This window comes from Notechis scutatus, chromosome 4 (genome assembly GCF_049901735.1).
Source record: "Notechis scutatus isolate UNSWTSFEM ecotype Mainland chromosome 4, rNotScu1.2, whole genome shotgun sequence".
Classification (NCBI taxonomy): Eukaryota; Metazoa; Chordata; class Lepidosauria; order Squamata; family Elapidae; genus Notechis; species Notechis scutatus.
This window is the reverse complement of record NC_142012.1, coordinates 135,381,151-135,397,626: the sequence shown is the minus strand read 5'-3', so window position 1 is coordinate 135,397,626 and position 16,476 is coordinate 135,381,151. Positions and strand designations below refer to the sequence as shown.

The 16,476-nt window shown below is 33.7% G+C and overlaps 1 protein-coding gene across 4 annotated transcripts in view; it reads left to right on the top strand.

Annotated features, from left to right (window-relative positions):
• The window catches only part of EPHA4 (EPH receptor A4), a 169,806-nt gene extending 153,531 nt beyond the window's left edge, over positions 1-16,275 (top strand). For 2 of the 4 annotated variants that reach the window (XM_087965018.1, XM_087965017.1), the window contains exons 16-19: positions 2,820-3,013; positions 5,814-5,969; positions 6,552-7,426; positions 13,753-16,275. In XM_087965018.1, coding sequence (XP_087821144.1) covers positions 2,820-3,013; positions 5,814-5,969; positions 6,552-6,666 — 465 coding nt within the window. In that variant the 3' untranslated portion in view covers positions 6,667-7,426; positions 13,753-16,275. The remainder of the gene's footprint in view (positions 1-2,819; positions 3,014-5,813; positions 5,970-6,551; positions 7,427-13,752) is intronic. The other 2 variants (XM_087965019.1, XM_026664117.2) reach the window with 2 other exon arrangements.
• Positions 16,276-16,476: the final 201 nt, after the last annotated feature.

The following is a 16,476-nucleotide window of genomic DNA, read 5'->3' as shown; positions in this document are numbered from 1 at the left end:
TGTGCCTGAACTACTCTTCATGTGAAACAAATTGTAAGGTTGTGTGAATCAATGTGTGTGGCCAATTAATCTTTCTTCAGTCTGAAAAAATTGCTAGCAAGAGTGCCCATTAGTGCCAGCTGTGATGGCATGAAGTATTGTGAACTAGGCATGCCCAGCAGTTGGGAGTTGGGTCTCGATTATGCATGAGCTTATTCTCATTAGCTTTACCAAATATGCAAATATGATAATGAGATGCATGTATGGAAGAGTTTATGTGATTTTTATGCAAACTGGTTTGAGATCATATCGCCATAGTTCATCATTGCACACATATAACATTACACACTCCACAGTGTGGCCTTTTGGGGTACAGGATAGTGAACAATTACTCCACTCCTGCATTTCATGACAGACAGATCTGAGTGAGTTAAAAAGACCCAGGTGTTACTAACAGGAGACTGATGCAAACCATTATACAACAGTTGAACTGTAGTCTGGTTCCTAGAACCTATATGGTTATATGTTGATCTCTTCAGGGTTCACTGGCATCCAGAAGATCAATGATCCCTGGAGCAACAATACTTTTAATACAGTCGCTGAAAAAATGTAATAGCTATAATCCTTAAAATACATTTCCATTGCCCTTTCTTGGGGAGGGGAATATTTGAGACTTAGAAGAAAAATTCTATGGCAGGATAGAATCATAGAACATGAGGATGTTTTTAAAAAAGACTTTGGAGAGTATCTTATCAAATCGTCAATTCTGGTATCCAAAGCAGATGGCCACCAGGCTCCGCTCCAGTATTTTAGCAAAAAAAGAGTCCACATTTTTCAGGATTGTTTTATTGTTGAAAACTCTTGACTATTTGGAAATTATTTCTGATGCCCAGTAGTAATGAATTTCCTTGTAACTTAAGTCCATTGTTTAATGTTTTGTTCTCTGGAGCACTTCTGCCCTCTATTCTATATGACTGCCCTTTGGGTATTTGAATATAGCCGTTATGCATTCCACATTCTTCTCTGGGGTAAACATATAAAATGGTTCCAATGAGTTTCATAAAGTCATTTTTTTCCTAGTCCCTCATCATCTTGGGCACTGACCTCTGGAAATGCTTCCATTCATCCATCTCCTTCCTAAAATGTATGCCCAGGACTGGACCAGTTATTCTCTTTATACTCTGACCAAAACTAAATAGGGAGGAACAATGGATTCTCTTGATCTTGATGCTGTAATTCTGTCCAATATGATCTTGCCCATCTTACAATCATGTCTTTGATTTTTCTTGCCTAAATGAAATATTTTATATTTTTCTTATAGAAAATCATCTTGTTAATTTCATTATTCTAACTTGTCAATCCTGGTCTCTATAGTGTTTGCTATATCCCCAATTTTTACATCATCCACAAATTAGATAATATAAAAATTAGATAATCATATTTCCTAAGTTTTACCAAGACATTTATAAAATATGTTGAACGATACCGAGGCTAGAACAGAGTCATGAATCATTTGATATCCTCCCTTGAGTAGAATGCTTCAGTCATCTCTAGACCTAATAGAGTATAGTTTTCTCTCATTGTGCTATTTTGTATACCACCTCCTTTTCATGGTCAACAGTATTAAGTATCAGGGGGTGCAGATAACTAACAATCTGAACTGGTCTCTCCACATGTTATCCTTAGTGAAGCAAACAAACCAGCAACTGCATTTCTCTTTCTGTCCTGGCCACTTTTTACAGAGGCAGGATTGAGAGTGTTTTAACAAACTGCATCACTGTTTGGTTTGGTGACTGCAATGCCTCAGAAAGAAAGTCCATTCAGAGAGTGGTAAGGACATCTGAAAAGGTTATAGGAAGCTCACTTCTTGTTATTCAGGATACTACTTATATGCACTATGTGTTTAGAGCTCAAAACATTGGTAGAGACCTCACACACCCATTTTATGGTCTGTTTCTGTTGCTCTCTACTGGGAGGAGGTTTCAAAGTATATCTAGCAGAACTCAGATTCTGTCACAGCTTTGTTCTCTATGCCATCCGCTTGATTAAACTCACAAGATTCGTTTTTGTCGCCATGTACATCCAAACTAGACTGTTGTTTCTCTGTGTTATATAATATATGTGGGTATGTGCATAATTTTGTTTTTATGTATTTATTTTGTCATGTTTATATAGTGTATATTGGAGGTGGAGACCCTTTGAGAGCTGTATGCAATGAAATTTCATTTTAATGTATTAAAATGCTGATTAGTGTACTTTCAAAGTGACAATAAAAGTTGTCTAAGTTATGATCATGTTTAGATCATATTAAGTCATATATGACTTCTTAATAGGTGGCTCTTTTCAAGATGTATACTGTTTTATAAATTTTCACAAATAGATTGTTTAATATACATTTTTCCCAATAACAATACCAACAAGGTAACTAGAATGTAGTTACACATGTCCTCTATTTTACCTTTTTGTAATAAATTTACTTGCCAAATTTACATAGCCATCCGTTTCATAAATATGTCATTCTTGGCAGTTTGAAATACAACAGTTAAACCTCTATCACAATCTAACAACTTTTTAAAAGTGCTCTGTCATTATATTGTTATCTAACCATTTTTCCTCTAATCCTAATTTTAAGGTTTATTTTGCCTATGTTTATTATCTGTACATTTCATATGACATTACTCTATTATTTTAACACAACAAGTGACTAAATAAGAATGTATTGAGGGGTTTCCTATCTAAACATAATGTTTGATTGATGCCAAAACTGAATGAAATTTGCTTTGTTTTATCTTCTCTGCATTAAGATGTCTCCTAAAATATTCTTTTCTTATGTTTCTCAGGTTATTAAAGCCATTGAAGAAGGCTATCGACTTCCGCCCCCAATGGACTGCCCCATCGCTCTACATCAGTTGATGCTGGATTGCTGGCAGAAAGAACGTAGTGACAGACCTAAATTTGGACAGATTGTCAACATGTTGGACAAACTCATCCGCAATCCCAATAGCTTGAAGAGGACAGGCTCAGAAAATTCCAGGTCAGTTGTATTTTTCTAATGGTAATAGATGAAGGAAAGTACTGGTAGTGACAGCCAACTGTAATCCAGCTCAACAGTTGTGCTAAACTGAATTATGTTTCAGTTTCAGGTTACTTATATTTGATCAGTATAAAATAGTAGATATACTTAATGGTACATATATTTCCCCAAATAACCTTACTTTATTTATATATTTACTGTTTATATTTCCACAATATTAAAATAAATTTTGTATGTGTATTTTAATTATGATCCTGTTTCAATGGTTCTTTCATGGATACAAGGTCCTGACAGGAATCTAATAATTATGTTAAGATAAATCTAAGTAGCTGCCTTGGCCAGCTGTGCCTGAATTTTTTTTATTACAGAAAGTATCTAATAGATGGGTGTATTCTCTATATAGAAAGGATCCTAGTTCCAGCCAACACAAACATGTACGCACAGAATAATCTGTAATACTTTCAGTGGAATGGAAAATACAGAAAGCAGAATTGAATGCAGAGTTAGTCATACATCCCAAATGAAATTGTCTTGAGCAACTTGCCTGAAGGGAAGTCCATATAAAAGAGTCCAGAGCAGTGGGTGGAAAGAAGCCAGCCAAAACCATCAGTAGAATGGCCATCAATGACAACTCTTAAAAATAAAAGCATTTGTTTACCCTTTTCTAACATGATGTAATCTGATGTAATACTACAAACCCATCGCCAACATAGTTTTTAGTTGAACTGGCTGGATGTAATGAAATTTACAGACAAAGATATCTGATGGGAACCAAATTGGGGGCAACTGGCTTATCTGAAAGGGTTTTCCATGAAAAGTGATGACTTTAGAAGATTAACATTTAGAATTCTGTCGTTAATTTTTCATTTAAATGCCTTTTGATGGAGCAATTTGAATAAATGCTCTTTTCTTCCTGTCAAGCAAAAAAAGTAGTAGGCCTCCTTGGATGCAGCTGGGATACTTTGTAATTTGCTCTATTCACATATCACTGTAAATTGGGACTTATGTTAGAAACCTACATGAAGTTAAATTTCACAGAAAAGAGTTGGCAGAAGGCTTTCCCAAGCCTACAATCCCTAGCTCCCCACTCACAAATCATATTTTTACATCAGTAGCAGAGCATGAGATCCTCTTTCATGCAACTGTTCCAAGCTCAAACCTATGTATAACTCTTCAAGGCTGATAAAAACATTAATTTCAAATCATGAGTGCTATTCAAATAGAGTAGACTATACCCAGCTAAAATAGAGTTCTGGCTGAGTATAATTCAGAATTAGATTGAAACATGTAATTATTTTCCCTTTTCTAAATAAGCTACCATAATTGGGCTACCACAATCTGGCTCACCATCAGATGGTAGGAAAGACATAGCATTTTCTCTTTAGTGTCACCTAAAATTTTCAAAATTTTACAGTCCTATCCTACCAGTATCTCAGAACATAAACCACCATTTGTATATCAGATATTTTGGTCCCAAAATTGTCAGAGCATTTCTTAAAGAACATAAGCAATCATGTGTCCCCTGGAACAAGATGACATGACTCGCTAGAGAGAAAAGGTGATAAAAAACCAAAACATTCCAAAAAGTAACGCAGATCTTTATCCCAAGGGAAACTCCACAGCCCTAAATTAGTTCAGTGAGCTGCATTAAATGAGTAGAGGGATGAACAGTATTAAATTTAAATGGTCATAAGATACCTTTAAGGAAAAGTGTGTTTTTTTAAAGAAAAAAAAATCATTCTCATTTTACATTCAGAAAAGTAGCTATCTTCTTGTTCCAGTTTGTTCTAACTGCACCTGTACTATGACAAGTGTAATCACCTGCCACTATTTAATTATTTAAGAGGGAAGGCCTGGATATTATCAGATGTTAATCTCTATCAGCAATGTTTGATTCCAATTTTCTGATAAGCATACATCTTAGACTATTTTCCTGTCATGTAGAATCTGATCTTCGGTGCTTATTGTTATGACGTTCCTTTTAACCCCAGCATAAAATATCCTGAAAAGAATGGGTGTGTATGTTTAGGTACAGCTTTGCACAATGCAGACTACCAAAGAAATGTTCTTTTAAGACTATCGAAAAGGATTGGCCAAGATAAAGATTAAAAAGAATATTTTTCTCATACAAGACACTTGCAATCTTTGATTCCCCATGCTTGAAACAAATAAAAGCACTAAACTTTTGTTCATTTTAATAATAATAAATATTTGTTGTGGTTTGTGGCCAGGAAGAGACCTGATGGAAGCTTTTTCTAAATTCTGCACTTCCAGATTATATGAAAGGCCATACTTTTCATCACTGATATTTCAGAAGTGTTAAATCAACATTTGTGTGTGTGGTGAAGGATTGTTGTTGTTTTTTTTAATGGTTGATAGGAGCTATATGAGAGTGAACTTAATTCATTCACAATTCACTCTCACCCTTCGAATCCCTTTTGTACTATTAATGAAGAGTTTTTTGCAGGATCCAATCTGGGTCAGTCACCAGGATCAGAAGTTTTGTCTTCTGAGCTTTCACATTCATGCTGGAACCCATCCTCAGGGAACTTCTCTCTAGCAGGATGTGTGCTGTTTTGTGTACCCCTGAATTGGAAATGTCTGCCCTCCATTAGGCATCAAAACCTCTTACAGCTTCAACATTGATCAGTTTCTATTTATTTTTAATGTGTTAATTGTTGCTTTAAAATAAGAATTGTATACATTTCAACAGTTCACGAATTTAAAGTCTTCTCCAACAAGCCCAAATATTAGATATTTTCCTTGTTAATTAAAACAATGTGTTTGTATTTGGTTCTAGGCCTAATACTGCTTTGCTGGATCCAAGTTCTCCTGAATTCTCAGGTGTAGTTTCTGTTGGTGATTGGCTTCAGGCTATTAAAATGGAACGATACAAAGATAACTTCACAGCTGCCAGCTATACGACCCTAGAGGCTGTGGTGCATATGAACCAGGAGTAAGTACTCAGCAGTATTAACCAAAAAAAGTATAAAACTGTATTTAATCAGATTAAATTTAATCAGTGATTAGAATGTTGATATGCTTTTAATTGTGGAATATTGAAATAGATATAATTTGAAAATACTTTCTACAGTACACTCAGACATTCATGGGATATTGTTTCTGGTTTTTATGCTTGAAATAGAAAAAAATGAAATTGTAGAATTTAATTTGAAGATTTAATAATTGTTTAGTAATAGAATGAGCTTATAATAATTATAGATAATGTAAAAAGTTTAATCTATATTAACATTTTACCATGTTGGAAATGATAGGTAATTAGGTCAGAAGTTAGCCACTATTTTTTAAAAAAATCTGCATTCCCCCCTTTTTTTTCTTAGTTTTTATTTTCATTGTATTTTATATTATAATAAACCTCAAGAAAACATAAAATACAACACATTGGGACATTTCATTAAGAAACTATAAAAATTCACCTTGATTTTCATTATTATTTATTTGTTGTTGATAATGATAGATGCATATTTGGCATAAAGTTCTTATTTCTTGGCTCATTCCTTTTTTTTAATTCATGTAGTGACCTGGCAAGAATCGGAATTACTGCCATTGCACACCAGAATAAGATTTTGAACAGCGTCCAAGCAATGAGGACCCAAATGCAACAAATGCATGGCAGAATGGTTCCAGTTTGAGACAGTACTGAATAAACTCTAAACTCTTGAAATTAGTTTACCTCATCCATGCACTTTAATTGAAGAACTGCACTTTTTTACTTCTCCTTGCCATTGAAATAACAATAATAATGATTTGCAGCACTGTTTGATATATAAAGATTGCTAATAGTGTTGCAAGGAGGGAACCTACAATAATGACAGGTCGTCATTTGAGAACAAGCCTGGAACAAATTGCTTCCTGGAATATACTTATATGTGGATCAGCATTATGTAATATACTTGTATCTATAAAACATCCATTCAAGTTCTGAAGCTGTGTTTCCTGCCAGATACTGCGCTTAAACAAAGGAAATACTGTTGTTCTCCCCAGCAGCCATGGGATTACAATTATTGTGTTTGATCTGTGGATAAACCATTTTTTTCCTTCATCTTTTATTGGAACAAAGAATCTTCTGAACCAGGAAATGTTGGCATATTCTAGGCATCCATGGTATCTGCAGAAAGCTTAAAGGAAAATATTTGGATGATCAGTGCCTCTCAAGATTTATCCACTTGCAGTCTAAGACCGGGAACAACCTTCACGGATTACTGGATTTATTTATTTTCTTTTATCGAGGGAAGAATGTTGGTTGCTGTTATGGTTGCTGTTGCATTACACTGAGTATATCTGTCATGGTTCTAGAAATTATCTTACTAGTCAGCCATTATTAGTGATGGATTTTCCAAATCTGCATCTAACCATCCTTCAAGAGGCCACTGACAGTGCAATACTGAAAAGGTCAGTGGAAGTATTCTACTACCTGTTGTTTCAATTTTCATTAATGATAATAAAACAATGCATTTGTGAAATGGAAATCATAAAGGATATTTATTCTACTTTTTTCTGTGCATAATAGAATCACCAACTGGCTCCATTTTCCCTTAATAATTTGTTGACGTATTTGTAATGATTGTCACTTTGCGCAAACTGTGGAGCCTTGGGATTCTCATTTTTATACTTTATTTGTTTATTAGAAAGCATGGGATGATTCACATGGAAATTTAAACATCTGTATAGTAAAAGATTTATAAGGGGAAAAACATTGAAAAATACATATCCATATTCTTTAAATTTGGAGCTGTTTGCTCATTGTCTTAATACACACACACATACACACACACGTATACATATACATGTATGTGTGTATATATGCACACAAACACACATACATACACAATCACAATCCTCTAAAGTGATATTTTTCTATTTTAGTTGTCTAAATCAAGCATAGGTTAAACATTTTTACAATGTTTCTAAAGTGAATCACATGGTCATAAATCTGAATCAATATCCCAAATATTCACTGGCAAATAATGCTGGAAAGCAGCAGAAAATGTTCAAAATCATGGTCACAAGATGATGCAGGTGGTAATAACAGTGAGCCAATGGCCAAGCACCCAAAATGTATTAACATGACCTGGCACCAAAAATGTATTAACTGTATTAAATGTATTAACATGGGGCAGTACAACATTGAACAATGTCTAGAAGTACTCTATGCCATAAGTCACCTTTTCCTTTTTTTCAGGCTATCATAAATTGAAGCTATCATATTTCCAAAAAGTTGTTAAACAAGCAGTTTTAAGACAATGACTACCTGCAAAGCATTTTAAATGATTAATTTTGCTTTATTTAAATCACCTGATACAGTCAATTTATCTTAAATAATTTATTTCAGAGTTCGTTGAACTAAAGTACTAAGGAATATGTACTGGAGCTATCAGTGCCAAAATAATCTAGAAAAATAATAAATTTAAATTTTAAAATTAATTACTTGAATATAAAAGAAAGCGATAAATGAATATCAAAAAGTGTTGATGGTTTTATCTTAACATCACTGGGATTGAGAAAGTGCTGAATATTCCAAGATTATCTATAGTTTAGCTATTTGTCACTTGGAATTATTTGGAATGGAACTCCAACTGGACAGGTCCAGATGATATGACCAATGTATGGCTTGTAAGATTGTCATGAGTTTGTAATTCTTGAGGAAGTGGACAAAATCCTCCGATCTGTAAGCTTGTTATATCCAGGTGTCTCCTGGACAATTAAAGCTACCTGGCCCTTCAGATAGATGTTCATGCCTTGGTCTCTCCTGACTGAATTATTATAATGCATTCTACATGGAGCTACATTGCTAGAGTATAATGGCATGAACAGTGATAGTATGAGCACATATCTTCATTGCTTCATGAGCTGTACTGTTTGCAAGTTGGTTTTTGGGTGCAGTTCAAAGTGTTGATTATCACTTATAAAGCCTAGCACTGATGATATAACCTAGTTTGGGTAATGCAACTAGTTTGGGCAAGAAAACAAGCAAACTCAGAGAGCACCAAAAAAAACCTCATAACATAGGAACTGGTTACTTAAGGAGTGGCTTGTCTCTATATGTGTTTACCTATCTAGTGAGGTCAGTCAGAATCGGCATGCTCCAGTTCTCCTGGAATTCCTGAAAATCCTTTATACCAACTCTGGTCCAGATCCAAGGGAATATGTTTAGAGGCTCACTGTTGTGGTTTCTTTTTATTGTCATGTTTGTTTTAGTCCAGGCTGTCTATGATATGTTTTTAAAAGTTTTTATTAGTTTTGTGTTTTGTAAGCTACCTAGATAAGAATGAAAATATGAATCCATTATCCTAAGGAACCCAAGAACCATGGCTTTTCAGTGATGGGTCCAGCACTGTGGAATGATTCACTCCTCAGAGATTCATGGTGCTTTCATTCTTTGATGTTATGCAAAGTACTAAAGACATAGCTATTCCCCCAGGCAATTATTGATTAGAATGGTTGAAGCCCTTTGATTTTATTTGACTTATTTCTTTTTGTTATTTCATATTTTTGTTTTCTCTTCTAGTCAGCTGTCCTCTTTTTCTTGATATACTTTACTTTTTATTTTGCGTTTAATTTTTAAGCTACCCAACATTGTCCTGGAGTTGGGCAGGCCCAAATTTGAAAAAAAAAACACAAAACAAAATAATATATACATACATGTGTCATATCTACATACAATATATATATGTACATGTATGTGTTGTCTTATAGAGCTGAATGAATATTCCCAGATAAGAATGCATAGAAATTGCATCTATAAATTCGGATGTACAGCCACATAAATTGGTGGAAGTAATGCAAATATCATGAAGCAAAAGTCTCCTTCAAAAACCATTTCAACTAAACTTATTATTTTCAGAATAACAACATCACTTTAGATTACTTAAATTTTGGTTGCCCTCTGATCTACAGTTGTACTATTTGTGACAATAGTTTCACAACAAGCTATAAATGACAATGGAATTTGATCTGCTAGAAATCTGCTAGATTTATTTGGAAGATAGAGGATTTAGTGAATTACCCAAGTAAAACCTGCCATATTTCCAACAACACTGTCATCAATTCTTGTCAGTTGTAACAACAAGCTGTTGATTTTAACCACAAGTTTCTCTTATGAATGAATTTTTGAAATCAAGTTGTTGGGAATAGATGTTTAATTTGTATACTGTCGAAATACAGTGTGACAGCTTAATAAAATCTTTCATGCTCTCTCCTATTTGGAAGGATGTACTTTAATTGTTTAAACAGCCAATTATTTTAATACCATTTTTTGAAAGAAACATTATACTATTTTAAAAAATGCTTTACAGTTTTTCAATATTTTTATCCCAATTTATTATTTTTTATAATAATAAGGCAAACACAAATAATATTCCTTTCTCCTCCTATTTTCCTTATAAGAATAACCCTGAGAGTGACTGACCTAAGATACCGAATCAGTTTTTCATGCCTAAAGTGGACTACAACTCACAATCTCTTGGCCATCACTTTAATCACTAAACTGGCTTTCAATTTGCATAACACTACATATGTTCACTAGATCAAAATGGCTTTTTACATGCCATATGAGACAAGATGATGCAGATCTATTAGAAGAATATCATATCTCAGGAGCCATCAATTTCATCAACTTGTACTATTTCTGGCAACTACATGGACAAACATTTGTTGTTTCAACTTAGTAGCTGTTGGAGGGACAATTTCTGTAGTCTCTTTTATACATTCCACCACCTTAATTGCCAAGCATAGTATTTCTCTCTCTAGTATCTCACCATATAACATAATGTGCCAATTCTCCGCTTGCTACTCATTTCTTAGTGGAGAAGTCAGTCTTATTTTGTCAGGAATTCATTGATTTGTTCTTACTTTAGTTGTTCTCCAATCCATAATCTAAAGGTGTGTGTCTCTTTTGTCTCCATTTGTCTTCTTTTCAGAGCCATGTATTACCAATAGAAAATCACTGCTTTAACTATTTTGGTCTTTTACCTTATCTTTCATGATCTCTCTATTTCCCCAACACCATCTCCATCTTTATCTATCCATAAGACCAAGAAAGAAAAACTTTGATGTAACAAAACTGGAAGCAATGGCTTTTGCATACAGTGGGCCAATTTTCCATAATAATTCAAAACTATGCAAATGATGTCACATTTTGTAAATAAAGCAAGTTATTATGATGACATACTTTAATATTTGGTATTACTACTGTCAGTACTTTGCTATCAGTTATAAGTTGAGTAGCTAATACTAATCAATAGTAACTTGGTCTTCTTAGCATAAGAAATATAAAAAGGAAAACAACATATTTGTCTTTGGCATAACAGCTTTTTCATTTGCCAGGTTTCATTTTCAATAATGACCTTTTCTAAATCTTCACTTTAAATTGACAGTGTTATTAGGAACACATCTCAAGTTGTTAAGATTTCAGCCTCTTATTTTGATTTCTGTCATCACCTACTCCACACCTTCCATTCTGTTATTTAATATTTCAGATAAAACAGTTCTGGAGAGAATTTGTATTTTTTTTTCTTATTTTCATTTTTATTCTGAACACTCTATTTCTTCCAACTTTCTTCATATAGTTGTATTTTAGCCTATATTTACATTTTGGGCTTCATATATTTATCATTCTAAAGCTTCTTTAGAAGAATATCTAACTTTTAGATATTGTTTGGTGGTTTAAAAATGTGATAAATAAATGTAATTGTTCTAATTTACCTGTTATTCTTTAATGTATGTCATTCCTTTTAGATAGTTTTCCTTATCCTTTCTTGATACTGGAAGTCATCAACCTTTAAAAAAAAACAACCCCCAAATCTTTCATTGTCCCAGAAGCCATGAAGTACGTGGAGTCTCCCTCCTCCCATTTTAGGAATATTTTTTTCTCTTTGGTTTTCACAATAAGTCTTATCTCTTCCCATACTTTCTTTCACATAAGTGTCTGACTCTACTCTTTATATTTATCTTACATACTGACTGCATATTTTATAGATCAAATATCTTTTAAGTTTAACCCATGTATTTTACATCTATTTAATTTTTTAAATGTAAGCCATATCTGTGCAAGGGTATTTTCAGGAGGGACAAGGCAACAAATGATGACAAATGTGTCAGGAATTCATCAAGCAAATGCCATGAATGAATTTTTTTTGTCAAATTATATATTTCATAATTTTTGCACCCTAAAGTGCATGGATTCTACCAAATATCTATAAATACTGTATACTGTCTATTCCATGGTCTGCATTTGAAACTGCTGGCTGAGACTGGATTGCACGTCTTCCTCTTATATTTCCTATTATGTAGTTAATTTGATTCCTGTGTTATGCATGTGCTGATATCCATGTTCAGAATCTGTGTTTAAATTGTGTGAACATTATCCACCTAAGTTTACTTATTCCTGAAACTTCTTGTTTAATATGACTTGTGAATATGTGTGAATATAGGTATCACAACTGTTTAGTGAAATATTATTTGTAAAAAAATATGTATATGAACCTGCTTATTTGTCTGTTTATCTTGCTGTCTATTCTGATTCTAATGTCATCATGTCAGTTGAGAATTTAGAAGACATTACTGTTAATGAAACCAGGACCAGGATCTAATTTATACATGTAGTCTTCAACATATGATCATAATTAAGACCAGAAATCTGGTTGTAAGTCAAGGTACCCATGTGATGTCCTTTTTAATGGTAGTTGTTAAGTGAATGCTGCAATCATTAAGCAAATTATGTGCTTGTAAGTGAACCTGGTCGTTTGTATCTTTTTTTTTTTTGCTGAAAAAACATCATGAATTGCAGTGACATAACCATGAAAACACTATGACCATTTGTGAAGCAGCCCCTGAACATGCAGTCATGTGATCACAGGGGGAGCAGTGCAGCTGGAGTGTTTTATGGCCATTAGTTACCTGTTCCATGGCCATTAAAACTTTGAATAGCCATAAAAAACTGGTCATAAGTTGAAGACTCTCTGTGTTATCTTAGCTCAATCTCTGAGTCCAGCTTCTATTAAAGGTTTTCCTTCTTTTTCTAATATTCATTCCTAGATCAAAACGCACTATTTCATTATGTTTTCTTTTTAATTAGATAATAGATGCTTTTCCATTTGAAAGCATTCAATGTTTTCAGTGTCTGAAATCATACATTTAATTTAATTGTGTTTTAGGAAAAGCTATTTGGAAGATAGTAAAATAGCCAATGTAGTGTATTTCTATGATAAATTTAAAATGTGCATTCCAAAATGAACACTAAATGTCTATGGAGATTTTCAGTTATTCAAGTCATGGTTGTCCCAAAGGTGCTTTTTCTTTTTTATGAATACATTTCATTAGGTTATAAAGTATTATAAAATACAAAAGTAAATATGAGGACTGGGAGAGGGAAGGGGAAGGGACAAAGAAAAGTGAGGAAGGATAGGGAAAGAAAAAGAAGTATTGACTTATGACCATGTGTTACAATAGCATAAGGCATTAACAACAAATCACAACTTTTTGTTTTACCATAATGTAGTCATTTCTATAAAAATCTATCAGTCTGATCTGTAAAAGAAACTTCTGAGCTAAAGAAGCTTCTTGGATGAGAAGCAAAATGTCTTCAAAGTAAAACCAGAAAGTCCAGTTGGCTCTTGAAAACGCACCTTTGGGTTAAAATATGCATTGTATTTTTCCTTTTGATATTAAAAACATCAGATATCAAGTCTGACTTGGAATTTATTTGTTTCCTTTGATAGGCAAAATGGACCCTGCTTTCTTGGAATCAGGCCTTTCTGGTGATCATCTTAACCCTGGAAGATAACAGACTAGAGACAAGCACCTTCAATTTTCTCAGTTTATTCAGCACTGACTGTAGAGAAAATGGACCACGAATAAGCAGCTTTTACTTCCTGAAGAGTATCTCTTTGGATTTCTTCCTTTTGAAAAGGTTTTGTCAGCAACAAAAAGCAAATATAAGATTCAGATAAAGTTCTTTTATTTCCACTTAAGGAATGTACTATATAAAAGCCCTACAGACATATATACACATGCACCATGCATACACACACACACACACACACACACACACACACACCTAAATACTCTGTCCTTTTTTTGTTTTGTTTTGTTTGCATGTTACTATGTCTCTCCAAATGTCAGTGTCAGAACCATAAGGACACCAGGGCAATGTACCCCTGTTTTGTTAACCCTGAGACTGCAAATGATAGTCCAGCGATACTTTATGGAAAGTGTGCCAATGCTAAAATGTCAATATTTTTTAATAGAATGGAAAGTAACTTATTTCTTCCAAGATTGTGTGAGGATATGAATGATTTCAGTGTGTGTGCGTGTGTGCGTGCGTGTGCGCATGCACATGTAATAAGTTTGTTTCCTGTTGCACAGGGCCACCTGTGAATATGCAGATAGCATCTCAAGATAATTTGAGTTTGTGGCTGGGCTGTTGAGTTACCAGGCCAGTAGGTGAGCTATGCAACAGTAGGGAGAAACACACATACTCCTGAATGTTCCAGTTCTGTATCTATACATATATTATGTAGCTGCCACACTAACCTTAAACATTAGTTCTCTAGCCTAGAGCAGGGACACTTTCACTTTGGTTGTGGAGTGATCCATCATGAATCCCATAATGGCTAAAGAACAGCATTGATAAACATTAGTCTTGCCAAGGCTGTTCCTTATTGAATCAGTGATACCTTAAGGTAAAGTAGATAAATATAAGTCTTCACCCATCAGCAGGTTGCTTTGAACTGAACTATTTTTCTTTTCCTGGAAAACCAGTATTGAAAATACTTGTTGAACGCAAACAGAAATATGCAATCCTTATCCATTCACAGAAATGAATTATCCCATGTGCCATTTGAAAGAATTTCTGGGCTTATGAACTGACTGTGGAGCAAATTATTCATTTCCCTTCCCCTGCAGCTGAATAATATGAAAACATTTAAAATGATCAAAACACATTTAAAAATTGAAAAAAGTGACCAGGGTATTTCCTCTGCATTGCTACAATAATCATTGTCAAAGTAATAATTGGTCCTTCCTAGAAAGGTTGACAGACCATGGAGACTTTTCCTTCAGTTTTGGAAGCAGGTGGATGGAGACAACCTAGAGACTATATACTGCCATTCCATATTTTGAGCCATTGATGTATTTGACCTGTTTTCTGAATGCAGAATAGTTTTATCTTCTGAAATACAGTGCATTACAACAAGTTGAAACAGAGTAGTCAAACCGACATTACTGAGTGAGAAGAAAAAAAAGAATGTGTAAATTTTGCATTAAAATTTTCTAGTGTTTTGGGGATTTTTTATCAAAACATTTTTGCCTTTTCTCCTTCCATCCCTACAGTCCTCTCTACTTTTTCCATTTTTGTTGTATTCATGGATGCAAAGTCTAAAACCAATTTTTGGGGCTCAGGTATTTGTGCTGTTGGCAATAAAGAGGCATGAAACACTATTAAGGAGCCATGAGCTGCATGGACTGCAAAGCCAGGACACAATTGCAATCAAATATACTAAACAATACACGTTGCCCAGTAAAAGCCAGAATACTGTATAGAACTGGCCTTCATTTCTTCCTGGTTACAGAAGAGACATCAACAGGACTATTTTAACACAGCAAACCTCTATACATTAAGGAAATATCTGCTTACAACCTCACTGGTTAATGTTTGTCCAGGTTTCTTGCTGTATTAAATTTGTGATGGATTTATGTATTAAATATATAAATATATATATGTATAAAACAAAAAAGCTGGTTCTAGCCAGTAACCAGAACTTCAAAGCAGTATTTTTCTTTTACATGCATTTTCATAACCAGAAAGAAAGCATCCTGAATATTAATTAGACAGATTAAGAAGTAAAAAAAGAGAGAGAGTGCATTTATTTTTTGTATCACTGCAAATATGTTGGAATATGCAAGGACTGTTTTAAAAAAAAATAGAATGTATGAGGCATATGATACTTTAGTCCATACTGGAAAAAAAGAAATCTTAACAGTGCATTGCTTGGGTTTGCAGATTTGAACAATATCTCAGATAGAAATATAGATTTTCTATTTTATTTTAATTTGTAATTTTTCCCTCCATCAATGTTAGGTACACATAACTTATGTCATTTATTTATGGTCTTTTATACCTAGTTTGTAAAATTGTAAAATAGCAAACTAAATGCAAAAGTTTGCATTTGAAAATAATAAAGTAGTTGCTGTACAAATCTCACTTGTGGTTCATGATATTAAATATAACAAGCTTTAACTTGATTATTTCCAGATATATATTTCTTATTATTACATGTGTTTCCATCTAGAATATTTTATTAAACAGTTTGTCTGACTAAACATTGTGCTAATTCAATCAACTAATTAAGAGATGATAAACTCTTTGACCATCTTAGCTTGCAAGTGAGAGTTAGCTGAATATTTCTACATAAAAGAAATGGCCCAATTTTAAGGTATATTGA